This window comes from Perissodus microlepis, chromosome 19, assembly GCF_051167445.1.
Source record: "Perissodus microlepis isolate ML-2025 ecotype Zambia chromosome 19, ASM5116744v1, whole genome shotgun sequence".
In the NCBI taxonomy this organism is placed as follows: Eukaryota; Metazoa; Chordata; class Actinopteri; order Cichliformes; family Cichlidae; genus Perissodus; species Perissodus microlepis.
This window is the reverse complement of record NC_140479.1, coordinates 11,008,971-11,036,730: the sequence shown is the minus strand read 5'-3', so window position 1 is coordinate 11,036,730 and position 27,760 is coordinate 11,008,971. Positions and strand designations below refer to the sequence as shown.

The window sequence follows — 27,760 nt, the reverse complement described above, 5'->3', positions numbered from 1 at the left end:
GACTTCTCACATGACCAATTATACTATACTAATATAGTTGTGATAGTTCTTCTTCTTGTCCTTAGCGGGCGACCAGCGGCGGTGGTCTGCCGCGCAACCAGTACGCTGCTGTAGGTGCCGCAGGTTCTCTTGCTTGACCAACGATTATCTTCCACGCTTTTCGATCTAAGGCGATGGTTCTTGCCTGCTCGAGGTCAAGTCGAAGGGCCTTCAAATCATCCTGGATTTGTTTCATCCATGTCTTCTTTGGTGCATTTCGATGCACCCTCCAATCGGTGGGGCGGGTCAACCAGAGTAGGCCATGGGGGTAGCGGCTCTGTTCCATTTGACAAATGTGGCCAAACCAACGGAGTCGGCGGTGCTGGATTAGGTCGCCGATCGTCAATTGGCTGCCGCAGCTGGTGAGGATGGTGTCATTCGAATGATGGTCGCGAAGGGAAACGCATCTAAGGCAATGCATTTGGAAAAGTTCGAGCTTGCTCAGGTCATGTTTGAGCATTGTCCACGTCTCCGCGCCGTAAAGTAGAATGGGCAGGATCAGGGTTCGGTAAAGGCGGATCTTTGTCGCCAATGAGATGTTGTTCTTCTTCCAGATGCGCAGTTGTGATAGTTAAATTGGTAAATGCTGGAAAAGTTCCTGTTTTTCACCATCTGATGGAGAAATTTGTATTTTTTTACAATGATTACAGAGTAAGAGAAAAAGCGTTTTTTGTCAATTAACATTCTTGCAATGACATGCCAGAGCTGCTTCTGTAATTTTGCACATTTATTTCTTACAATTTAAGTTCAAAGAGTCATCCTGACAGATTTGTTACATTTACTACAACAGCATTTCATCATCATGTATAAAAACTGGGACATTAAACCATTTTAAATGTCTCACAGATTAAATGTGTAGTTAAGTTTCTTTAAATCGACAGACAGAAGTTTCACTGGTCTGGCTCCCTTCAGTTCAAAGTAGGCTGTATGCGGCTCCATAATGTAAAAGGAGCTTGACATACCTGCTGGTCTCCTCCCAGCTGGCCCCAAACACGTCACCTAGCTGATGCCCACCCCATTTTATTTTTAAGGGAGAGCTCAGCCAGCCTATGAAAAAAGCTAATTTCTGCTGCTTGCGTCTGCGGCCTCAACCAGTAAACTGACAGTTTAGCTTTTATACTCGGCTCTCTTGAACATGACAGACTGGCACAGCATCCGTTACTGCAGATGCTTCTCTGATCTGTCAATCTCCCTCTTCCTCCTCCATTCCTGAACAAGACCCTGAGATTCTTGAACTCCTCCACTTGGGGCAGATACTCATTCCTAACCTTGAGTGGGCACACACATTAGCAATGAGTAAGCGTCAGTTAGCATAATGTAAAAGGACCCTTAGTTTTATCTTGTGGCCATTAGCATTGGAAGCCTTTTTGTCTGTTCTAAATGGACTGTTGCTTGCATAGCTCCTTTTTTCTGAGCAGTCAACACTCGCTTTTCAAATAAAACCAGCGGGTCGAGGTTGTGTCAGCTGTCAGAATGGATTTCAACTTTCAATGGTACACTGCAAGAAAGATGCACAGTGCAAATTATTAGTGCTGAAGATGTCAGATAATACATTTACTACCTCTGCAGTTCACCAGTGCCATTTAAATTCTTTCTTCATGATGATTTTAATTTGGTAAACAGGTTTGAGTGATAAAAGGATAAATAAGGCTCAGCTAAAAATATTCAATTTCACTTCTGAGAAGCGTTGCAGTGCATTAAGACATAATGTTGAGACGGTGATTAGCATACATTGATTGGGCAGCTGTTTCCTGATACCTGAACTCTGAAGCCTGATGTGTTTCAATCCTGTATCTACAGCTGAAGCAGAAGCACTCTCTGGCAGCCGTTTCTTAAATCGTGCATAGATAGACTTGTAAAAGAAAATTGATATTTGTCACATGAATGTGTTGTGAACCTTGTACTCACAGCTGCATGTGTTCAGCTTTAAACTCCTTTATTTACTGTCCCTGAAGTTTCCACACAATTACACACTATGCCGCGTTCTGTTTGCTCAAACCGACGCTCTGATATATTTCCCCATCTGCAGATTTCGTCCCTGCTGACTGATATGACATTTGCCAACGGCACGGTCTGATGTAATCTGGTATGTTCAAAGATAGTTTGATGAAGAGCTGACAGACTTAAAAAGAGGAGATTTCTTTGTTTCAGAAACAAAATAAACCACCAGTAGGTGGGGAAAAACAAACTGTATTTTCATTGGTTGAAGGCCAAATTTGTATTCATTGAAACTTCACAATCTGTGTGTTCTTATTTTCCACTAAAGTGAACTCAGCTGCAGTCTTCTTTATTTAAGTGGCATGCATGCGTGCCTTTTATGAGTTATACTCACCTAAATGATCTCTAATTTGTGAACTCTACTTATTTTCTTAGCGCCTGTGTGGATGTCTCGACATTTATTGTGATTGCACTGAGAGTTCCTTTTGCACATCTCTGCGAGGGCCATCTGCCTACACTTGATTGTCGATGCGTCTAAATTTATGCAGGATATTATAAGGATAAATCACCTTCTTTGTGTGGAAACTGTGACATGCACAGGCTCCGGGCTGTTCATTGTTATTGTTCTTGTCTGGCTATCGCATGCATCGTATTAGCATGAAGTTGATCCTTTAACTTCCTTCTGTAGTGTAGCTTGGCTCTTTGCTCAGCGGCACACAGCTGCTATTCAAAATGAAGAGTGGCTATAGCCCCATTTGAAGTTTGGATTTTCATTTTGGAAACTTGTAAATCTTTTGATTTAACAGTTTGTGTTTTGCTATATTAAAGCGCAAAATAACTAGTTTTTCATCATTTCTGTAATGTCAGCAGCAAAATAGAAACGATATTAGACGTCTTTGTTCCTACGAGACTCAGCGCCCTCAGAACAATTATGTAAAGTTTATGGAGTTGAAATTGTTTATGTTTGAATGTCATGTGTGATCTGCAGTTGACAAGACCAAATGCATTTTTCTGTCAGTTTATTATACAGTGTTATTATTTAGAGTTTTACAGTGCTGTCATTCAACAAGAAACAATAAGGGCTGCACAAAGGGAGCTGCCTGAGAGGGTGGGCAGTGACAGAGTAGAAAGAAGCAAGAGGTGAAGCTGGTTTCCTTTGTCATTTCAGCAGCGACGTTGACTTCTGCTCCGTTCGGCTTTAAACATTTAGACTGTTTTTGTGTTCTTTGAATGTAGCCGCTGCTCTCCTGCTGCAGTGGCTGTATATTTTCACAAAGCCTTCATTTATATTCCGTCTTCCCTAGAGGCAACTGAGCTCGACCTTCATTCTCAAGTCTCCCAGCAGAGAATTGGTTGATCCCACTCACATTGTGATTGTGAGCTTTTTTTACCCACTCTGATCACTTAAGAGTGCATCATCTATGAAAAGGTGAATGTTCTGCTCTGCAGGAATTTGGGCATCACAGCAAAACAATCCAGCAGCACAGTGTCTATTTTGAATTTAATTTGTGTCTTTCTCACTTTTTAATGGATCAAAGTCAAAAAGGACATAAAAATGATATGGTGCTGATTTAAAGGCACTTTTCCCAGTGCTCTGCTTATGATCATCATTGATGTGGGAGCCAACTGAAGCCTTGAATGCGTCGTTTTTGATCGGAGACTCATTGTAGTACAGGGTGGGCCATTTATATGGATACACCGTAATAACATGGGAATGGTTGGTGATATTAAAGTCCTGTTTGTGGCACATTAGTATATGTGAGGGGGCAAACTCCTCAAGATGGGTGGTGACCATGGTGGCCATTTAGAAGTCGGCCATCTTGGATACAACTTTTGTTTTTTTCAATAGGAAGAGGGCCATGTGACACATCAAACTTATTGGTAATGTCACAAGAAAAACAATGCTGTTCTTGGTTTCAACGTAACTTTATTCTTTCATGAGATATTTACAAGTTTCTGACCATTTATAAAATGTGTTCAATGTGCTGCCCATTGTGTTGGATTGTCAATGCAACCCTCTTCTCCCACTCTTCACACACTGATAGCAACACCGCAGGAGAAATGCCAGCACAGGCATCCAGTATCCGTAGTTTCAGGTGCTGCACATCTCGTATCTTCACACCATAGACAATTGTCTTCAGATGACCCCAAAGATAAAAGTCTAAGGGGGTCAGATCGGGAGACCTTGGGGGCCATTCAACTGGCCCACGACGACCAATCCACTTTACAGGAAACTGTTCATCTAGGAATGCTCGGACCTGGCACCCATAATGTGGTTGTGCACCATCTTGCTGGAAAAACTCAGGGAACGTGCCAGCTTCAGTGCATAAAGAGGGAAACACATCATCATGTAGCAATTTCAAATATCCAAGTGGCCTTGAGGTTTCCATTGATGAAGAACGGACCCACTATCGTTGTACCCCATATACCACACCAAACCATCACTTTTGTTGGTCCAAAAGTCCTGGGGGGATCCATCCAATGTGGATTAGTGTCAGACCAATAGCGGTGGTTTTGTTTGTTAACTTCACCATTCACATAAAAGTTTGCCTCATCACTGAACAAAATCTTCTGCGTGAACTGAGGGTCCTGTTCCAATTTTTGTTTTGCCCATTCTGCAAATTCTGTGTGCCGATCTGGGTCATCTTCGTTGAGATGCTGCAGTAGCTGGAGTTTGTAAGGGTGCCATTTGTGAGTAGCTAATATCCGCCGAAGGGATGTTTGACTAATGCCACTCTCCAGTGACATGCGTCGAGTGCTACGCTGTGGGCTCTTGCTGAATGAAGCTAGGACAGCCACTGATGTTTCTTCATTAGTGACAGTTTTCTTGCGTCCACATTTTGGCAAATCCAACACTGAACCAGTTTCACGAAACTTAGCAAGCAGTTTGCTAACAGTAGCATGGGAGATGGGTGGTCTCGTAGGGTGTCTTGCATTGAAATCTGCTGCAATGACCCGGTTACTGCGTTCACCAGATATCAACACAATTTCGATCAGCTCCTCACGTGTTAACCTCTTCGATATGTCAATGGCTGTGAACAAAGAGAAACTTTTAAATAACTCATGAAAGAATAAAGTTACGTTGAAACCAAGAACACCATTGTTTTTCTTGTGACATTACCAATAAGTTTGATGTGTCACATGGCCCTCTTCCTATTGAAAAAACAAAAGTTGTATCCAAGATGGCCGAATTCTAAATGGCCACCATGGTCACCACCCATCTTGAGGAGTTTGCCCCCTCACATATACTAATGTGCCACAAACAGGACTTTAATATCACCAACCATTCCCATTTTATTACAGTGTATCCATATAAATGGCCCACCCTGTAATTTGTGTTACTGCGTTTAGTCTTTGTGTGTAGAAAACTCTTACTTCACAGGCAGGTCACTTCAACTAACAGGCAATTGTTTTTCCATCAAATGTAGACCATTGTTTTTTCATTTGTTTATATGCCAGATCATCCATCAATCTTATTAACTCTCCTGGCTGAATTGTGATGAAGCTTTGGGAAGTAATGTAACTCACTCCATCAATTCAGCCTTTTCAAACAACCAATATGAGCGGGGAGGAGGTTTAGAGGGGGCATAATCGTTTGTCTATATGATGTCTTGCATCACAGATTATGAAGTGTTATGACTAGACCTACAGGAACAATGTATTTCAGCCCTCTGTGGTACCATTTTCAAAATGAGATAGATTGGTGGAGCTTTCATCAGAACGCAATGCTGTCTGGGCTCTTCTCTGGGGCATTTGCTTGGATTTTCTTGTTTCTCCAAATATGAAAAACATGTTGGGTTAATTCTTACACCATAACTGGCCACCCATCCTAATACTTAGAATGTGTTTGGAATAAGAATTTTCCTGCACAGAGCTTCATTTTATGTCGAGCCTGTTAGTGAAACTTACTCAAAAGTGTATCCAAGAATTCCCTCAGTGTCACTGAAAGATGTAGAGGAGCTGAACTTATTTGAAAAGTAATGACGGTCACTGCAGGTAATGTGCACTTTATTCCAACGTTTACGGTGTTAGACCCAAAGCAATTCCCTAGTTTACCGTTTTCAGAACTGACTTGTATATGGACCGATGGGGCTGTTTTTATGGGTTTATAAAATGCTGTTGAAGCTTCGGTGTGTGTGAAGCTAAGCTTAGTTATAATTATTAACTTTAGTTTAAATGCACAGGCACCAAATTGCTTCTAGCTGAACTCTGGCATCGGCATGCAAACATGTTACCGCGCTGAAACACTGTCTTCCATCAGTCTCAGTAACTGTGTGTGGATGGATGCTTTTTGTTAAAGGGTTTGATTTTGGTTCAAAACTGAAATTACACCATCTACTGCCACAAAATGTTATTTCTGTATTTTCTGAATGCTTGCCCAGCAAACATTTTGAAGGTCAGTAACCCAGCTGGTGATAGATTCTCAATATCTAGTTGTGGTTGAAAAAGAGTTTCAAAATGAAAGTTGTGAGGACGTCGATCCTCCCAGCGGATCCTGATGTTTCCAACTTTCATGTCATTGGCTGAGGTCTTAGTCTTGTAGCCAGTGGGTGCCCTCCAGGGTCAAAGCCTTCAAGGCCTTTGGTTATTTTGGTTGCTGAAGCACCAGATTCTCTCAGAGCAGGGTGTTGGTAGTCTGTTAATGTTTTTTTAAGATTCTTATGTTGCTTCTTTGTGTTTGTTAATTAATTTTTCCCTTTGTGTCATTGTCTTGTGTTACATTTCCCAACAGGTTTCCTGTGGTCAGAGTTACCAGGAGAGTTTCTCTTGGTATTCACCTTTTTCTCTTGTTCCACTGGTTTGTTAGGGAGTTGAAACGCAGGACTGTCACTTTTCTTTAGACAAAGATGGGGGGGGTGATGGGGTTTTGTTTTGTGTTGGGGGTGCTGTTGTGTTGTCTTTGGCTCTCCCAGAAGCCAATTTATGCATAGTTTTTGACATTGTGCCAATAAATAATTTCCAAACGACCCAAACAGCCTCCTCAAGTTTCTCCATCTAGTATCCTGTTACTTTCCGTACCAATAGACCCATGTGGGGAATGTAACAACCCATATGGAAAAGAAATAGTAAAAACGTATATGATTTACTCATGAAAGTGGCCACTTTCTTATTACTTTCATATATTGTTTTAGTAAGTATCCAAAACATACAAGTTTCATTATATAATTCTTCAAGGGATCTTATATCTGTTTTCACTCTTGTATGCTTTTCATACAAGTTTCACACAAGACAGATACAAACTTTATAAGATTTATATATATCTTTTCCATATGGGAATTTGCATCACAGGGTCAATAATTTGGGTAAGAGAGGTCATTGTAACGGGCCAACGTATAAAGTTCACCATGCAACAAATGAAACAGAATTTAGATGCACATAAATGTAACTAGTGTAATGGTGTTGTTTCCATTTAAAAATGCTAGTTTGTATACATGCAGACGTTGCAGGACCGTCAGCTCACTTTGAATTTCCTGTTCTGTTCAATATTTCTGAATTTGTTAAGCGACACTTTATTCTACATTAAAATGTCGACACCTGCCTGTTGTTCGTTTTCCCGTCCGTGCCATGACCAGCTTTGACCTTGAACATATTTGATGGAAATCAACCGACTGCCTGAATTTTCTGAATGAATGGTGAATGATTGGTGCAGAATTAGACATGGCTTTTGTCAAACCCAGACAGCGAGCTGATGAATTTTACAGTTACAGTTTCTTTTAATGGCAAAATGTTTCCAACTGTGTACTACTGTAAAAATGTTACACTGAAATTCCAGTTATTGACCCATTATTGGGTCAAACCCTCTGCGTGTTTGAAAAATACTTATTTAGGCTCCTCACCTGTATTTTGTTAGTATTAATTATAAGTTGTTAGCATAAACTAAACCAAAGTGGCAACAATTATTTTTTAATATTTCCTGGCTGCTAGTATCTTGGTCTAAACATAGTTTGTGTTTAGGGATATAAACATAGCTTTTTACCATTTTTCAATCTCGTCATATGAGCCGTATCGTTTGAAGTGTTACAGAAGGTATTGTCTGACAGTCTTTTTCTTAATCAAAAGGTGAATAATTTGAGATGGCTGCTTCTTTGATTTCTGTTGATATTTGCAGATAATGATACTGAACAGAAAGAGCGTTAAATTTGAGCTGCACTGCATTCTGCTGTTGGACTCAGGCCGTATTATTTACCCAGGGAATTCTCTCACGTCATCTTGGTGGCTGTTTATGTTCCTCCCTCTGCTAACCCCACAGCTGCATGTGACACTATCCACTCTGCCATAGCCCGGTTATAGACTCAGCACCCGAGTGCCTTTATTGTGATCTCGGGTGACTTCAACCATGTATCACTGGACAATACACTAACAACATTCAGACAATATGTGGACTGTCCCACCAGGGGAGAGAAAATTTTAGACTTACTGTATGCTAACGTCAAGGATGCATACAGCTCCTCCTCCCTCCCCCCACTTGGTAGGTCAGCTCATAACCTGATTCACCTCACCCCCCGCTATGTGCCAATTGTGAGGAGGGAACCTGTGACCACCAGGACTGTTAGGAGGTGGTCAGAGGAGGCAATAGCGGAACTACAGGGCTGTTTCGAGGTGACCAACTGGGAAACATTCTGTGAGCCTCACGAAGAGGACATCAATGAGCTTACTGAGTGTATCACAGACTACATAACTTTCTGCACCGACTCCATTGTTCCAGCTCAGACTGTTCATTGTTACCCAAATAACAAGCCGTGGGTGACTAAGGATATCAAAGCCCTCCTCAACAACAAGAAGAGGGCTTTCAGAGGGGGCAATAAAGAGGAGGTGAGGAAGGTCCAGGTGTTACTAAAGGACAAGATCAGAGAGGCTAAGGACAATTACAGGAGGAAGCTGGAGTGGAAACTCCAGCAGAACAGCATGAGAGAGGTGTGGAGGGGCATGAAGACCATCACTGGATTCAGGCCAACCAACAGCAGGGGAGCTGAGGGAGGTGAGAATAGAGCCAACGAGTTGAATCTGTTTTTCAATAGATTCGACACCACAGTGTCTGCTCCCACCCCCACAACCTCACCTGTAGTCAGCCTGGAATCCAGAGCCACACCACTGTGCCAGCCTCTCTCTTCACATGGCGCTGTTGCCTCCTGTGAGATTCCTGACACCCCTCCCCCACCCATCACCTTCACTCAATACCAGGTTGAGATGCAAATGAGGAGACTTCACTCAGGCAAGTCTGCTGGACCAGACGGAGTGAGTCCCCTCGTCCTCAAGACCTGTGCCCCCCAGCTGTGTGGAGTCTTTCATAAACTGTTTATGCTGAGTCTGAGTCTGCAGAGGGTCCCAGTGATGTGGAAGACATCATGCCTCGTCCCTGTACCAAAGACGCCATGTCCCAGTGGCCCCCAGGATTACAGGCCCGTGGCACTGACCTCCCACATCATGAAGACCCTGGAAAGGCTCATCCTGGACCAGCTGCGACCCATAGTAAGACCACACCTGGATCCCCTTCAGTTCGCTTATCAGCCTCGTCTTGGAACTGAGGACGCCATCATCTACCTGCTCAATTGTGTCTACACCCATCTGGACCAGCCGGCGAGCACTGTGAGGGTCATGTTTTTTGACTTTTCTAGTGCTTTCAATACCATCAGGCCGACCCTCCTGGGTGATAAGTTAGCAGCGATGCAGGTGGATGCCTCTCTGGTGTCCTGGATTGTTGATTACCTGACAGGAAGACCACAATATGTACGTCTCCCACAGTGTGTGTCTGACAAGGTGATCAGCAACACAGGGGCACCACAGGGGACTGTCCTCTCCCCCTTCCTCCTCACCCTCTACACCACAGACTTCAGCCACTGCACAGAGACCTGCCATCTTCAGAAGTTTTCTGATGACTCTGCGATGGTTGGATGCATCAGCAGGGATGATGAGACAGAGTACCGGGCTGTGGTCGACTCCTTTGTCACGTGGTGTGAGCAGAATCATCTGCAGCTCAACGTGGCAAAGACCAAGGAACTGATCGTGGACTTCAGGAAGACCAGGAAACACTTGACCCCTGTTTCAATCCAGGGGGTCAGTGTTGACATTGTGGAGGACTATAAATACCTTGGAGTACACATTGACAATAAACTGGACTGGGCTAAAAACACCAGAGCACTTTACAGGAAGGGCCAGAGTCATCTCTATTTTTTGAGGCGACTGAGGTCCTTCAACATCTGCCAGAAAATGCTCAGGATTTTCTATGAGTCTGTTGTGGCCAGTGCGATCCTCTATGCTGTTGCATGCTGGGGGAGCAGGCTGAGGGTCGCAGATGCCAACAGACTTAATAAACTAATCCGTAAGGCCAGTAATGTTGTGGGGATGGAGCTGGACTCCCTCAAGGTGGTGTCGGAGAGGCGGATGCTGTCCAAGATAAAGACAATGTTGGATAACACCTCCCACCCACTCCATGACATGCTGGTCAGTCACAGGAGCTCGTTCAGTGAGAGACTGAGATTACCGAAAAGCACCACTGAACGACACAGGAAATCTTTCCTGCCTGTGGCCATCTCCCTGTACAACGCATCCACTTAACACACTGGTTACTGCTGCAACTACACGTTTCTTTTCCAGCTATTTGTTTATGAGTGACTTATGTATGTATATATATATATGTATATATATATATATATATATATATATATATATATATATATATATATATATATATATATATATATGTATATATTGTACTATTCTTAGTTAGCGTATTATCTGTCTTGTCTTAATGTTGGTTTATAATGGAGCACTGTAACAAAAAATAATTTCCCCCAGGGATTAATAAAGTATTCTGATTCTGATTCAGTTTTCAGATGCTTGAAGGTTCTTCATCTACAAAGAAACAGAAAAAGCGTGAACTGTAACGTCTGTGCTTCTTTGATCCGGCTGACTGTTGTCACGTCTGTCCTCAAAGTTAGACTTTCTGGCACAACTGCCTGAACTTTTGTGTATCTCTCGTTTCATAAGGTAGAAACACTGAACTGAAAGAAAAAATCCTTACACTAAGGTTTCACAATGTCAGGCAAAACCAATTCACCCAAAACTAGACCAGTAGAACGGGGTGCACAAATGGCACGTTGAGAAAAGAGGATTAAAATGTTCATTGTCTACGTAATTGCTCTGCTTGGCAAAATGTCAATGTTCTTCTCAATTCCAACAGACAAAATCTGGAATTGCTTTGCTGTACAATGAGGAGACCAACAATACCTATGATGTCTGCCTGAAATTGACCAAAGAGGTATTAACCATACAGAAGCTGGATGTGGTTAGCACGAGTGGAAGTGAATCCCAAGTAAATGTAAGTGCACCCGAGGCCTCCAGGCTCGCTTTTTGTAATTCATGCCGCATAACTCCAGCATGCTTTTCAATGTTCACAATATCCTTTTGCCAATAAGAAACTCCCACTTTCTAAAGCACAGAACTGTTGTACTGCGAAGACAAGCGACCGGCGGTCTGGGCTTAAGCATCAAAGTAAGCAGATAAGTTTTGAGACTACAGTGGAAATGAAAGGCTTTGGGTGGCAGAGATGGCTGTTTGAGAAAGCTGTTTTGGCAGCAAATTTTACCACCCATACTCAGAAATGCACATCCTCATCTTTCTCTCCTGCTTTTCAGGGAGGTGCAGAGCACAACGTGCCAGTGGTTATTTCAAAGATCTTTAAAGATCAAGTAGGTAAGAAAGCATTTCATCTCACTACTTTAATGTGGCTTTGGAAATGGTTTTCAGTGCGTCGTTGAGTTTCACGGTTCAAAGAGATTACAGACATAATAAATTATTATTATATTGGTACTTAAATTGACAAGATTTGTCTCTAAGATTTAAAAAATGTCTCATAGTTTGATAGCATCCTTATTAAAAGACATTGTGACAGTAGAATACATAAATAAATAAATTAAAAAGAAGGCTTGAAAGAAGACTGACGTTAACGCTGGAGGTCATGTTTAGCCTAGCTTAACCATTAAAATCAAGTTAGCCAACACGTGTAATGTGTGACTTGAGCCGTTTTTACACATCCAGTGCTTTTGATGAACTTTTTTTATTTTTAGGAATTCACCAAAAGAGCTGCATGGGAAGAATGCAAATCCCTGAGTGTGTGTGATGTTGGGTTTTGCTTGTTCAGTTCAGACAATTCCCAGCCATAAACCACTCTGTAGATATTTCCCGTAGTGCAAAGTGCCCAAAGTGGATTATTTCCTGCTGTGTGATCCATGTGAGGCAGGACAGTTGCGGAAAATACCCCAATCTGATTCTTAAAAAAATTTGCTGCACAGCATGAGTTTGTAATGAGTTTTAATTTATCAGGACGCACTGCAGTGCGTATAAAGCCGTTTTCACATGTGAACGTCAGAGAAGTAAAACACAGACGCGAATAATCAGTTTGAAATCGGACACACAGAAAGTCATCTACAACACATTTAGGAAACGTTACAGAACATGTATGAGACAACTGCACAGGACATATAAACTTTGATTTCCAACACAAGTTTTTTCTTTTTGATTGTATGCACAGTTTTCACATGGTGCATAGACCGTATATAAAAGATGGATGCATAACTTGTTCTTGAAGCTTCAAACTGTTGTTTTGGCTGTTTTTGTTTGTTTGTTTGTTTTAAAAAGATGACAAAACAAAAGGTCAAATGCATTTCACACCCATACAGTAGCACTTTGTCAATCACAAGGCAGCCATGCCTCCATCACACTGTATTTTCTAAACTACTCTAAATGGGACCATAACTTTTAAAGTGAATGCAGTGTTGTATTGAAGATGACTTGATGAGATAACCAACTTATTATGAATATGTTCACTGAGAAGTATGATCATTTTCCCCACAGACTATAAAATCTGGCTTCTGTTTGTAAACAACCTCCAAGGTCGCCTCAGAACCAGCTTTTCTTCATTAGGACACTGCATCCAACGTTTATATACAGTCTATGATAGGAGTGCATTAAGCTGTTTCAAAGTTTCCTGTAACTTTTTCCTGACTCTAAAAGTCTATCGTAGCCTCTGTTGTCATGTCAGATGAACCACCCTCCATGTGTCTGTAAGCGAAATAACAAAAACAGCTAAATTACTGGCTGATATGGACACAACTATTTCTTAACTGATGTTCCAGAACTGTGGCCTGCCGGGCTGCGATGGTAAAACACAGATGAAATGGTCACAGTTGCTGCATGTGTTTTTGTCTGATGGCTATAATGGTGTGAAAATGGAAATGGGACTGAAAATTTTATTTACAAAGAGGTGAGAAGCAGAGCTGCCGATGCTTGCCGCCTCACCGTGCCGAGTAAGCGATTAGCAAATGTAAATAAATATTGGATTTTTGTTTTTGTTGTCAGGATCTATGTATTTTCGTGATTATTTTTTCTCTGTGTATTCAGTGACTTTTTCCCCTTTCCCCCCTGATCAGGAAAAATGAAAGCTCTGCCGGAAACCCCGTTGTCCCTGTTCACTGCACCCAGCTGCACAAAACACCCCCTAAAAACCGCAAACATCTGCTCTTTGATTGCTTTAAAGGTTGTTAAAGTAAACTTGACATGATGGGTTTTTTCTTTTCGTTTCAATCCAATTCTCAGCAACTCTCCAAAAGAAAACATTTTTTATTTATGTGCGCCTGCTGCGAGGCACAAAGTAAAAGATGAGCTGCTGTAATCTGTCACAACAGCTCATCAGTCCAATAGGGCAGTTAATTGATGATAAGTGAGCATGAAGTGCTGTGGAGAAGTAAACCATCGCCAGATTGGAAGAGTAATATGATCATGCTGTTAACTAGATGGAAAATACTTTAATCATGTCTGTCAGTTAAATTTTAAGAATTGATGACCTCCAAGTTTCCCTGCGTGAAGCCATATTAGAGCATCATGTGAGCGAATCATTTCCCGGTAATTTTTCTTTCTGCCCACGCGCTTCCTAATACTTTTTCTGATGCGAGAAAATCATGTCTTGATATCCCGAAGACGTTAAGAGCCCTTTTCACACAGCTTTACGAATCTTTTCACAACACAGCTCTCATTGTTTCCTCCTGTGCTGCTGCAAATGAGTTTATTTCCTGATTAGTTTTGAATTTCATGCCTTCCTGTGTTCTTTCTGTGAGCTGTAGGATGTTGTCTGAGATTAGACGGTTGGGGGGGACACTGATTGCCATTTCCACCACATTACCGTGTATGAAATGAGCAATTATTTCATAATGTTTTCATTAACCTCTGACACTCAACGATTGACGCTCCGCAGCTGATCAGACGGGGAAGCTGTTCGTCGGGGACGCAGTGTTGCAGGTCAGTATCAGTTTCTGACTTATTTGCTTGGATGCTGGTTGGGGTCACGACCCGGCTCTTTGCATCTCAATTTCGCTCACATTTTAACGGTTATTAATTTGAAGTATGGTAGCTGAATATTTTGAGCTATATGATGTTTTTCAAATGAATCATTCAGCATGTGACTTAAAAACAAAACAAAAACACATCATTGCTACAGGAATCACTTTATGTGTTTCTATATTTAAAAAAATATCACCAATGAATAATAGCCGATGCTCCTTAGAGTGGTAGTCATTAGTGTCTAGTGTTTAGTAATGCTATTCATTTAATCTTTTTAATAAGTTAATTTGAATCCGTCTGGCAGCTTTATTGGATCTGCTGTTTATCTAGAATATCAAGTAGGTTCAACGGACAGCAAAGCAATATTACCATTCATATTGAAAATGTTTACGAATAATAATATGAATAGAACTGCCACTGCTTCCATCTCTCACCACTGTTTCATATGTATTTGCAGTGGCTTATTTGAAGTGTCACATTGTAGAATATTGCATCTGTTTGTCTGGATGGCAGGAGACGAAGCAAATTAGGGGCTGGTGCGTAAACTTTGGGAGTCATGGGGAGGCTCAGACTGGAAGACTGTTTTTAGGGGAGAGAATCTGTGAAATGAGTTTAGCTTAGATTTAAAAATAAATAAATAAATGAAAAAGCGATAGATAGATGGATAGATGGATAGATATATATATATATAGATAGATATATATATAGGTTGTTCCTCCAAATTGCAGCAGTTTATGACAGACTCTTATAAACTTTAACACTGTGTCTCTGTGTCATTTCCTGTCTTGTTGCAGTTTTTTGTATTTGTACTTACAGTTTTGCATTTTACTTTAAACATATTGATTATTTGTAGGAATTCTGTTTGGTGATGATTGGTGTTTTTCTTTTTTTCCTTTCTTGGAGATAATTTCCATCTGCTTTTATTCTCTTTATAATGATTTAGCATCTTATTTTAGCTTCATATTATTTTGCCTCTGTAGCTCAAGGCATTGTGTTTTGGGGTCAACTATACACTCACTGGCCACTTTGTTAGGTACACCTGTAGACGCTGAGCATTAGAGTGGGAGACAACACTCCTTGTTGAGGTCAGAGGAGAATGACAAGACTGCTCTAAGCTGATAGGAAGGTAACAGTAACTCAAACAAGCACTTGTTATAACCAAGCAGAAGATCACCTCAACATCAATGCTCAACATCTCCAGCCTTGAAGCAGATGGGCTACAGCAACAGAAGACTACACTGGCAGTCCTCACTTGTCTGGCTCACAAAAACTGGACAATAGATCTCTGGAAAAACATGAAGGCATGGATCCATCCTGCTTTGCATGAACGATTCAGGCTGATGCCAGTGAATGTACTCAAATGGACTCCAATCACCAGGTCTCGATCTAATAGAGCATCTGTGGATGTGCTGGTATGGGAGACTCGCATCATAAATACGGAGCTGAGAAGTCTGCAGGAACTGTGTGATGCTGTCGTATCTATATGAACTAACATCGCTGAGGAATGCTTGCAGCACGTGGCTGAACATATGCAATGAAGAACTGAGGTAGCTGTGAAGGCAAAATTGGGTTCTAACATGGTGTACCTAACAAAGTGGCTGGTGAATTTATGTTCTGTTAACTTGGCCTGAACTGGGACTTAGAGAGCTGAAAGTCACCGTAGCCTTGCAAAACATTTTTTGGTCATAACTCAAGAAAATCCCAAAACACATAATTAGTTTGGATTATGAAAATGTTCTTCATACATCAGACATCTTCATACATAAATATTAATCACTTTAGTGCAGGAGCTGTTATTCTGGACCTGGTAGGCTTGTCCAGAACTACACTGAGGTGACTAAACAGCCCATCACCCTGCGAGTCATATTCTAGAGATGGAGGCCTGTGACACCTCTGACCCTGTTAGTGAGCATACAAGTCCTAAATTGTCTATGTTAAACTAAATGTTTGTGTTTCATCTCTCTGTTTGTTTCTTTAGGTCAATGGCATTAATGTAGAGCACTGTACTCACGAGGAAGTTGTGAGTATTTTTGTATTTGACTCTTGCAAAAAGCCAATACCCTGCTCCATCTGCCCATTACTCTTCCATCCGTCCTCCAGGTGTAACACCAAATCCCGCTGTTTATCAACAGGGAGGTGCGCCTCAACAATCTGAGTCGTCATCTTGGCAGGAGGCTGTTTTTCTTTTCGTTTACACTGTAACAAATTGAAAAGCCTGAAAAAGAGTCGATTATTATCAAAGCCTGCACAGGAAGTGAGGGTGCCAGTATGCGGTGTTCCCCCCCCCCTTTCTTCTACATTCACACTACTTTCTTTCTTTTCATTTTGATCAATTTCCCTCTCAAACAGCATCTTCCTTTTGTTAAATATCCCCTCTGCTGTTTGCGACCATCCCTCCATCTCACCCACGCACACCCACGCTCTTCCTGTCTGTCATCTCTTTTTCCTCGTGCAGCCTCATACAGCTGTTCTCTACATTCACCTCCAGAGCGTCAAAACATATAATGAGCAGTTTCTGTTCAGAATGAAATCCAGCACATTTAATAGCAGCCTGTCACACTGTCGGCGCTGACAGATGCTTGGGCTCAAGTAAAAGGGCTAGCATATAATGCAGGAGAGGATGGCAGATATGCATAGAGGGCATGCAGAAGTGACCTTGCGCTTTTCGTTCATGCGTCTCATATGCTCGAATTTTTCATTTATTTCATCAGCTGCATGGAAGAAACAGACAGATTTCATCGCATTAAACATATGTTTGCTGTGACTGCATCTCTGAGGACATATGTCACTTACACATCAGATAATGAGACATTCAGAGCTGTCACTTTGCCACCGCCTGTCACGAGCGAAAAACCGGCCTTCAAAATCTGCCTTTTGATGATTCAAGTGGAACCACTTCAGCCAGGCTTTAACTTCTGATTTAATATTCCTCACTCATCTCCCACTACATTTCATTTGCTCAGGCAGCATACAGCTTGACACGAATGTGGCTTGTTTCATTTATATGAGATTAAGTTTTATCTCGCTGTATCACTCGCAATCTCTCCCCCTCGCTATCTGTATCAATCTCTCTCCCGCCAGGTTCACCTCTTGCGTACTGCGGGAGATGAGGTCACCATCACTGTTCGCTACCTGCGAGAAGTTCCATCATTTCTAAAACTGCCTCTAGGTAAGCGCACGCTGATCGACGCCGTTTAAACCGGCTATAAACTTTATTTCACTGAGCATTCTTAGCAAATGAGAAGCAAACCACTTTTATGGAAAATTGTCTTTTTGCTCAACTCGGTGCTTTAAACCTGTTCGATAGACGAGCGTTCATTTCAGAGTAATAAATTGTCATGCTCGGTGGCCCGAGGCGAGCAGTAATGTCAGAAACACCCAGAGCTGCACTTACCTTCAGCAGCTTGAAAAGATGAAAACGGAGACACTAAAATCATCCAGGTGGAGCCGATAAAAGGTGTGGAGCGAAGGATGTAGGTGAGAGCAGTGAGAAAATGATGGCAAGGAAGAAAGCTTCAAAGTAAAGTGTAAATTGGGCAATTTATACTTTATCATATACTTAACATCAGAGTGAAGGCGGGTGAGAAATGTCTGAAAACATGTTTGAGTTCTAACGTTTCATTTAAAAACAAAAAACAGGGCATTGCATAAATGTCATTTTAAATGTTTTCATGTTATTAATATGACTGGCAGCATTTTAGTTTCCCACCAAATTACAGTAAATCATTTCATCTTAACTGCCTCCCGTTTTCTTCCATTTCTGATACCAGTCAAAAAACACGTTTTTACACAGAAGTTTACTTTTGTTTTTTAGTGTGTCATAAGAAAATAAAGTAACAATATAGTAATTATAAATAGATGTTTTTCACATGTGAGGCCATCTCCTATGTTGTGCCCATGTAGATGGCTAATGAAGTGCTGGACAACAGAGCGAAGAAAAAATACAGGCCTGCAAAAGTTTGGTTATTTTACAATTTGTTTGCTTACTAACAGATTCACTGTGTAAAACAGGAGAAATATGTGCAAGCGTCAGAGCTCAACACTACAAAAGTAAGATTGTCTGTTGTATATCAGGACTGTGTAGCTGTGGTTTGATCTAATTTCAAGGTAGGGCTGTGGTGATGTCATTGCTGAAATTCAGAAAAGGCAATAAACAAACAAACAAAAACAGAAGGGCTGTTGGTGGCTGGATTTTGTAGCGCTGAAAACAGAGCCAGCAGGGATGGCAGGAGTCTGACACAAAAAGCATTTTTTCTTGACCTCAGCTTTAATTGATTAGTACACCAACTCAAATTTGATTGCCAGTTTCTCTGATAGTTTTTTTGCTTTGCAAAAATCCCCAAATTGTGATAATTGGAAAGTTCAGATATAATTGGTTTGTTTTTTTGTTGGTTGTCTGTGCTAAAAATCTAGATAACCGAGTTTTGGACTGAAGGGGGGGAAAACAAAGATCCCGTGACCTTCGTTTGGGTTCAAGTGACATTTGATGAGCACTTTGTCTGATGTTTTGTAGAGAAAGGATTTTTAAAATCGCCTGTCCCATTGACAGTTTCACTTCAGTTTTCACAACAAGTAAACAACCCACCAACTGCCATCACATTTAAAATTCAAATACTGCTGCTCATGTTTTTACTCTCACTTTCTTAAAAAAAAAGGTAGTGATATTTTAGGGCATATGCTAATTCTCTTTCTTCCCCAGAATTGGATAAAAAGATTGATGCCACTCTGCAGGCTTTATACGCCAGACAAACAGCTGTTTCTGTTCGCTGTATATATTACGTGTTAAAGCACTTTATACCGTTGTTGCCGGTAGTTGGATTTTCTGATCTTTAGGCAAACTCAGGCTAGCTGTTTCAATCAGCTCTGCTGACTTATTGTTGGGGGTTTCAGGTGTGTTTACAAATGCAGATAATTTTAAAAAACTAATACAAATCAGATGGTCGTTGGTGGTTTTGAGATCATCTAGTTGAAGGACTGATGAGCTCATGCCATCTGTTTACAGTTCACAGAAATCTCTACTCATCCAATCTGTGCTCAAGGTTGAGGTCACATTTGTTGTTTTATGGTCAATAAAATTTAAACAAGGAGTCTTGAACTCTAGGCCTCGAGGGCCGCTGTCCTGCAGGTTTTAGATGTGTCCTTGATCCAACACAGCTGATTTAAATGGCTAAATTGCCTCCTCAACATGTCTTGAAGTTCTTCAGAGACCTGGTAATGAACTAATCACTTGGTTCAGGTGTGTTGAATCAGGGTGATATCTAAAACCTGCAGGACAATGGCCCTCGAGGTCTGGAGTTCGAGACCCCTGATCTAAACTGCGATAGATCCTGAGCCGGATGACCTACTACAGGTGTGCCCAACTCCAGTCCTCGAGAGGTACTGTCCTGCAGCTTTTAGATGCATCCTTGTTCCAACACACCTTAATCAGATTGTGGCAGGGCGTGGCCTGCGGTGCCATGCAGGGAAGGCGGACGCACCTGCACGGCATCTGCAATCACGCCCCGCCGACTTAAATATTGTAATGGGTGCTGTGTTTGTGGTTGTTGAGATAATGTTGAGCGGGCAGCGGGAGAGCTGCAGCTCTGTGAGCATTGTGAACAGCAACCGTGTGAGTCAATAAAGTATGCTGCAAAGCATGAACTTGCACCCGGGTCTGCCGTGGTCATTTACAAGTGGTGCCGAAACCCAGTGTGGGATGTCTGACCCCCACGATGCGTCGCCCGCTCAGCCTGTGCAGTTGTTGGCACAGATGCTGGCGGAGTTGGCAATGATGTGCCGGGACCAGGCCGTGGCCCAGCGGGAACATCTGATGAAGCTCCAGGAACATTCGGCACCACTTGTGATGTAGGCGACACACACACACACACACACACGCCGTTTTTGCTCACGAAAACGTTTTATTTATAATAACAATGCGCCGTGACAGCTCGTCCCGGTCCAGCCCCTCCCCTTCAGCTACGCCAGGGACCACAACTCCGCCACACAGATGAATGGCTTGTTATCAGGCCTTTGCCAAACTTGATGGCACGCTGAAGAGGTAATCCAACCATTTGATTCAGCTGTGTTGGTGTAGGGATACATGTAAAAGCTGCAGGACAGTAGCTCTCGAGGACTGGACACCCCTGACCTACTTTATCCTTTGACGTTCTGATTTTTGTGATTTATCTGTTAATCCTAAATTAGGCTAAACCTACCTAGGCTCTTGGTCTGTTTTAAAGGAAGGATAAGAAACTGGTACTGATTTTATCTCCTAACTCTTACAAATAAAGTTCTTTAAACTTATCTTTTACTGTAGTAAACACAGCTAATGCATCAATGTCACAGTCTGTAACTTCCTGCATTACATCTGGGCCTTTAGATGTTCACAGTTTTGTGTTTGCAGCGAACACTCACACCGCTGAGCCGCTAATAATTGTTCTGCTATGAATTAGCTGTAAGCAAAATGAATGAATGAACCCCATGCAATACAAATGATTTCAGTCCCCACAGTAAACACAACAATCACTTTGTACAATTTATCTAATTACGAAGAGCACACAGATGTAGAAAAATAATTAATACTAACAGGCACGCATGAATATTTATAGCTCGATAAATCGCCACATTCTCCGGAAATCAAAGTGTGAGCGCTTTGAGAAATCCAACCTTCGTATCGTGCGGGTGTGTTAACATTCATGGGAAGGCTGCAGTGCAGAGATGCTCAGGTTTTTAGCTGTAGGCTGTTTGGCCCCGTGAATTGTGGTTTTTGTTGTCTGAGAGTGAAAAGGTTCAAGTTGTATTCTCTCTAAGCCGGCCTTTGTTGTACCATAGCACAAATGACAGGCAGGAAAGGCCAGGAGCTGCTTGCCACACTTTACCGAGTGTGACCGAATCAGAAGGCAGTTCCTCCAACGCCAAGCTAATATCATATCAACGAGCAGCATTTGTCTCTTTTGGATTCTGCCTGTGATCTATGCTGCATGGCTCAAAGGCAGGGCTGCAGAATAAAGTCAATAATAACCCTTATAATTTAAGACTACGAGCTGGGACATGCTGTTTGAGGTTTATGTGCAACTCCCGACTCGCCTTTGTTTCCAGATGAATTCAAATATTGATAGAAAAGGTGAGAAGTTGGATTAAATCTTTAACAGTGATTCTTCAAAAGATTTTGTAAACATGAATCATTCTGCTGTTTGTTTCAGGGTCTCCGGGGCCAGATCACAGTCGAGTATCCTCCCCGCTGTTCGACAGTGGTGTACATTTAAATGGAAACGGAAACAACACAGTAAGAAACACCTTTTTGATGTTGCACATGAAAACGTGATTGGTTTGGGTTTGATCTCTTTCCTGCTTAGTGCCAGAGTCTTACCAGCTTCTTACAGGTAACTGATTCTTTCAAGCTACAGGTTTAAATCACTAAAGAAAATGAATTATCTGAGAGCAGTGCGGTGATTAACACTTGAAAGATGAGAGTGCTTTTGGATCTGTGCTTCTTTTGAGGTATCCCTTCAACTTTGGCTTACTTTAAACATGGGATCGTTACTGGTGTCAGACAAGCTGCCACACATGTCAGCTGAGAGCAGGAAACTGAGGCTCCATTTCACACAGGCTCAGCAAAATTGGGCAATAGAAGACTGGAAAAATGCTGCCTGGTCTGATGAGTCTCAATTTTTGCTGCGACATTCAGATGGTAGGGTCAGATTTTGGAGTAAGCAACATGAAAGGATGGACCCATCCTGCATTATCAGGCTGGTATTGGTGTAATGGTGTGGGGGGATATTTCTTGCGGCACTTTGGGCTCCTTAATACTATCTGGATATCATTTAAACGCCACAGCCCACTGAAGTAATGTTGTTGACCATGCTGCTAACTGTCCTCACAGTGTTACCGTCTTCTGATGGGTGATCCCAGCTGGATAGCGCACCATGTCATAAAGTTCACATCATCTGAAACTAGTTTCTTAAATATATCAGTGAGTTATCAAATGCACTCAAATGGCCTCCATAGTCACCAGATCTCCAAAAGAGTGCCTTTGGGGTGTTACAGAACAGCGCCATGAAGAATTAAAGCTTTTCTGAAGTTAAAAAGGAGTCCGACCTGATATTACCAGTGTAACTAATAAAGTGGCCAGTGAGTGTAGCTTGTAATTTTCTATACTGCTGAGGCATTATGGCCATTAGCATTAGTAGCAGTTGAGACTATTAGCACTGCTAATATTGACATTTCCTCCCTGCTTCCTTCTGTTTGTGTACATTAGGGAAATCTGCATTGTTAGACTATCAGACTCTTTTCATCTCATCGAGACGTTGCCGGGATCACACCCAACGATGGACAACAGATAAATGTGTGCCAGAGCCATCTTGTTATTCCAATTAGCACAATGAACATCTTGTGGATGTAACATTTTCATTTGATGGAGAAACGGTTTCTCAATATGCGACAATAATGGAACCTTGATAGAAATTACACCTGAGCTTGTTTTCTGAAAAAGGTTAATCCCACATGCAATAACAAAACCCCAGTACGCCCACACGCTGTGGCTGATTTAGACCAGTTACAAAGGTCTGGCCGTGGGATGCTGGGATTTATGTGAGATCGCCCAAGTGCATGCACATAACAACAATGAGAAAGGTGTAGGTTGTTAGTAACAGTGAGCAGCTATAGGTTATCTCAGCTTTGCAAGTGTTCGATACGCAATCATTTTTTTAAAAATTCATTCATAAAGCGCAGGAATAACATGAGTTTTAATGAATACGAAGCCTCATAAAAGACTTCTGACCTTGTTTGCAGTTAGAGGAGCCTTATCTGCATTGATGTCTCTTTGGAGGCGTATAATGAAAATGCTTTTTAAGTCTTAGAATTTAAACCTCCACTACTCCTTTTTTCTTTTTTTGTGGGCTTTTGCTGGTCAAGAAGGTAAAAAGATATCAACTAAATCATATTATGATGAATTCTTGGTGACTAATTAATTTAAAAATATTTTTTGCAATAGGTTTTCAGAAATGTTGTTAAAGTATCCAAGCAGGGGCAAATAACACATGTAAATCTCAATATTTGTACATTTTCCTGCCATCCTGTGAATATTGTGATGTAAATCCAGGTTCTAAATTCTTGTTTCATTTTGTTAGAGTTACAGGTTTTGACAGTGAAGCTTTTGGATACGATTTCTTTATTTTTCCATGAATCTGAAGATTCAGTCAACAGACAGAGAAGTCAATTTCTGACATGTTTCTGGAAATAAAATATTCCATCAGTCACTGAATGATATATGAACGCGTCCTCGGTGTAAAGCTTTAGATTACATAAAACTTTCCACTTGGATTCCTCTAAGTGCTACTGAAGTGGAGATTTGTGGCTCAGAATATTAGAGGAAAGGGCATTTTGAAGAAAACAGCTGTTTGAAGAGGTGCTTGGGAAGAGTGTTCACAATATTGATATTTAAAAATCTAAGATAAATTTAATTTAAAGTAAATGTGATGGTTTGCGAAATGTCTAACACAGTGCAGACAAATCACTCCAGAACGATTGTATTTGTTTGCATTATTAGTAATTCCTTGCTCTCTTCCACAGTGTCCTTTTTCCTTCCCCTCACCCCAAACTAGTTACATTAGATTGTGGCTCCGCCCTGAGACTGGTTGTGCTGGAAGTTTCCTGTTAAAAGGGAGTTTTTCCTTCCCACATTCGCCAAGTGCTCGCTCATAGGGGCTCATCTGATTTTTGGGGTTTTCTTTGCATTATTGGGCGGTCTTTATCTGACAATATAAAGTGCCTTGAAGTGACGGTTGTCGTGATTTTGAGTTATATAAATAAAATAGAATTAAAATCTGAAAAAAAATGCATTAGTATGGAAGTACAGTAGCTGGAAATTGCAAGTTACCAGTGGATGGAGAGATGATTTTTTAAAAAATGTTTTTCCTTTTGTCTCACTATTGGAGTACTCAACCCGTTACTTGATCTATTAACTGCCTCCGTTGAGCCTAGAATGGACAGCTACAGGGAGTGCAGAATTATTAGGCAAATGAGTATTTTGTCCACATCATCTTCTTCATGCATGTTGTCTTACTCCAAGCTGTATAGGCTCGAAAGCCTACTACCAATTAAGCATATTAGGTGATGTGCATCTCTGTAATGAGAAGGGGTGTGGTCTAATGACATCAACACCCTATATCAGGTGTGCATAATTATTAGGCAACTTCCTTTCCTTTGGCAAAATGGGTCAAAAGAAGGACTTGACAGGCTCAGAAAAGTCAAAAATAGTGAGATATCTTGCAGAGGGATGCAGCAGTCTCAAAATTGCAAAGCTTCTGAAGCGTGATCATCGAACAATCAAGCGTTTCATTCAAAATAGTCAACAGGGTCGCAAGAAGCGTGTGGAAAAACCAAGGCGCAAAATAACTGCCCATGAACTGAGAAAAGTCAAGCGTGCAGCTGCCAAGATGCCACTTGCCACCAGTTTGGCCATATTTCAGAGCTGCAACATCACTGGAGTGCCCAAAAGCACAAGGTGTGCAATACTCAGAGACATGGCCAAGGTAAGAAAGGCTGAAAGACGACCACCACTGAACAAGACACACAAGCTGAAACGTCAAGACTGGGCCAAGAAATATCTCAAGACTGGTTTTTCTAAGGTTTTATGGACTGATGAAATGAGAGTGAGTCTTGATGGGCCAGATGGATGGGCCCGTGGCTGGATTGGTAAAGGGCAGAGAGCTCCAGTCCGACTCAGACGCCAGCAAGGTGGAGGTGGAGTACTGGTTTGGGCTGGTATCATCAAAGATGAGCTTGTGGGGCCTTTTCGGGTTGAGGATGGAGTCAAGCTCAACTCCCAGTCCTACTGCCAGTTTCTGGAAGACACCTCCTTCAAGCAGTGGTACAGGAAGAAGTCTGCATCCTTCAAGAAAAACACGATTTTCATGCAGGACAATGCTCCATCACACGCGTCCAAGTACTCCACAGCGTGGCTGGCAAGAAAGGGTATAAAAGAAGAAAAACTAATGACATGGCCACCTTGTTCACCTGATCTGGACCCCATTGAGAACCTGTGATCCATCATCAAATGTGAGATTTACAAGGAGGGAAAACAGTACACCTCTCTGAACAGTGTCTGGGAGGCTGTGGTTGCTGCTGCACGCAATGTTGATGGTGAACAGATCAAAACACTGACAGAATCCATGGATGGCAGGCTTTTGAGTGTCCTTGCAAAGAAAGGTGGCTATATTGGTCGCTGATTTGTTTTTGTTTTGTTTTTGAATGTCAGAAATGTATATTTGTGAATGTGGAGATGTTATATTGGTTTCACTGGTAAAAATAAATAATTGAAATGGGTATATATTTGTTTTTTGTTAAGTTGCCTAATAATTATGCACAGTAATAGTCACCTGCACACACAGATATCCCCCTAAAATAGCTAAAACTAAAAACAAACTAAAAACTACTTCCAAAAACATTCATCTTTGATATTAATGAGTTTTTTGGGTTCATTGAGAACATGGTTGTTGTTCAATAATAAAATTATTCCTCAAAAATACAACTTGCCTAATAATTCTGCACTCCCTGTAGTAGGGGAAGAATGGCACTGACATTAGAAAACAGACACAGGAGGAGATTTCCTAAAACCATGAAGCTTCCTTCAATGAGGGCCCGACCGATATACTGCTGGGCTGATGATATCAACCGATATAAGCAATTGGCCAGTTAAGTTGACACTTATAATGACTAATAATGAAATGAAAATGAATCAAACATATCCATTCAATCTGAGCAGAGTTGGACAGAGCAAACATGAGTAAATAACTTCCCTTTATAACTGTTAGGGGTCATTATTAGTCTTCTTTAGAAAGAAAAACATATATACTGGTTGCTTTATTGGAGTGTCAGATTTTTAAATCCCAGTTTAACCTGTGGTTGAAACTCAAAGTTATAAAATAACTGCTTTTTAGGAAGCTTTGTTTTAACAACAGCAACAGGAGGAAACTCTGCTTCATTCAGCGACTATGAAGACACTACTTATCACTCTAGCTAGCTCAGCAGGGCTGACCACTAGCATGGCAGCTGTTGCTCATACAAATCTCCTTTGACTTTGATGTGTTATTAAATGTGAAGTAATCCATAACATCCTCTGCACACATATGCTAGGATGGTGTTTTTTATGTTTTCCAGACTGCAGGTCCCAGATCTGAGAGTTGGCCCCTGGCAGAGGGAGGAGAATTAATTACCTCAGCTAGAGTCTCGCTGTTGCTTCCAACATTCATGTCAAAACAAAGATTTACTGGCTTCACTGATCAAGATTGTTTTAGCCTAAGAGTAATACCTGCAAAATCACCAAAACCTATTTGTTTTCATATTTTTAGGGGAAAATTTTGTATTAGCAGTTTGAAATATTGTGGAATTATATCACGTTAGTTTTGGTCATTTTTTTTAACCCCTACATGTTGTGCCCGTGTATATATTTTTATGCTTAATCATAGGCTATGTTAAATCAAAAGTGGCTCTATTTTAATATCTCTGTGGCAAAATAACAAACTGTAATTTTCATTTCATATCCACAGTTGCAGAATCAGAGTGTGACTCTGCCCACAGTAGCAACAGAGCCTGTTTGAGTTCATGAAGCAGATGAATCAATCTGCCATCACAGGGTAGGAAGGGTCAAAAAGAAAACAGACCCAAGTCATTCATTTAGTTCTGTCATCCTACAAAGCTGTTATTCGCTCATTGAGCTTTCTTGATCTTCAGTGGTAATGGCTGTGATTACAGTGTACTGCTGGGATGCCGGATTGGGAGACGTTTCAGTGTAGAAGCAGCTGACTTCACAGAGGGGATACTTCAGTCTTACCAGAGGACAGCGTGATGCAGTTTGCTCATTACCTTCACTGACAACACTAGCTACCAAAAACATGCGTGTATCAGTGCATCAAAGAGAAAGTATTTTAGAGTTCTCCTGGATAAACAAATCTATTTACCTAAAGATAATATTTTGGTTTTAAGCTAAATCCTCAGATAATTCCATATTAATACAGTCATTTATAATGGAAAGGGTCGCTTTAAAACAGTCTGGCTTGTCATTTCATATGCATTATTCAGAGTAATCATGAAGGACAGCAGGTGGTCATTTTAAGCTTTCATAGATTTAAAGTGTTTCCATTTAAAACTCTAGCAGGTGCTGGAGAAGCACACGTCTCTGGACGGTCTGTGGACAATCTTACTATTTGCACAGAAAACCCTGACACATACCTGCCTATGCAAAAAGAATTCTGGTACAAATCTGTAACAGATCAGCTGGCTCTGTATAAAGGGTCTTTACATAAAAATGTTTAGTTGTAAACCTGTCTGGCAACATGAGCAGTTTCCCGAGAACAGAAATAACATTTTTAAAAGCTGCAAAAACACAAAATGGCAAAAGAGGGCCTCTGGAGTGTTTTTGGTCACGTCAACAGAGATTGTTCTTGCCTCACAGAGGACTGTTATGTGA

General features: G+C 41.4%; 1 protein-coding gene across 1 annotated transcript in view; it reads left to right on the top strand.

Annotated features, from left to right (window-relative positions):
* The window catches only part of sntg2 (syntrophin, gamma 2), a 109,538-nt gene that overhangs the window by 21,652 nt on the left and 60,126 nt on the right, over positions 1-27,760 (top strand). Inside the window, exons 2-8 of the mRNA XM_084915709.1 lie at positions 11,159-11,296; positions 11,413-11,469; positions 11,613-11,670; positions 14,228-14,271; positions 16,292-16,333; positions 17,395-17,482; positions 21,495-21,577. Coding sequence (XP_084771835.1) covers positions 11,159-11,296; positions 11,413-11,469; positions 11,613-11,670; positions 14,228-14,271; positions 16,292-16,333; positions 17,395-17,482; positions 21,495-21,577 — 510 coding nt within the window. The remainder of the gene's footprint in view (positions 1-11,158; positions 11,297-11,412; positions 11,470-11,612; positions 11,671-14,227; positions 14,272-16,291; positions 16,334-17,394; positions 17,483-21,494; positions 21,578-27,760) is intronic.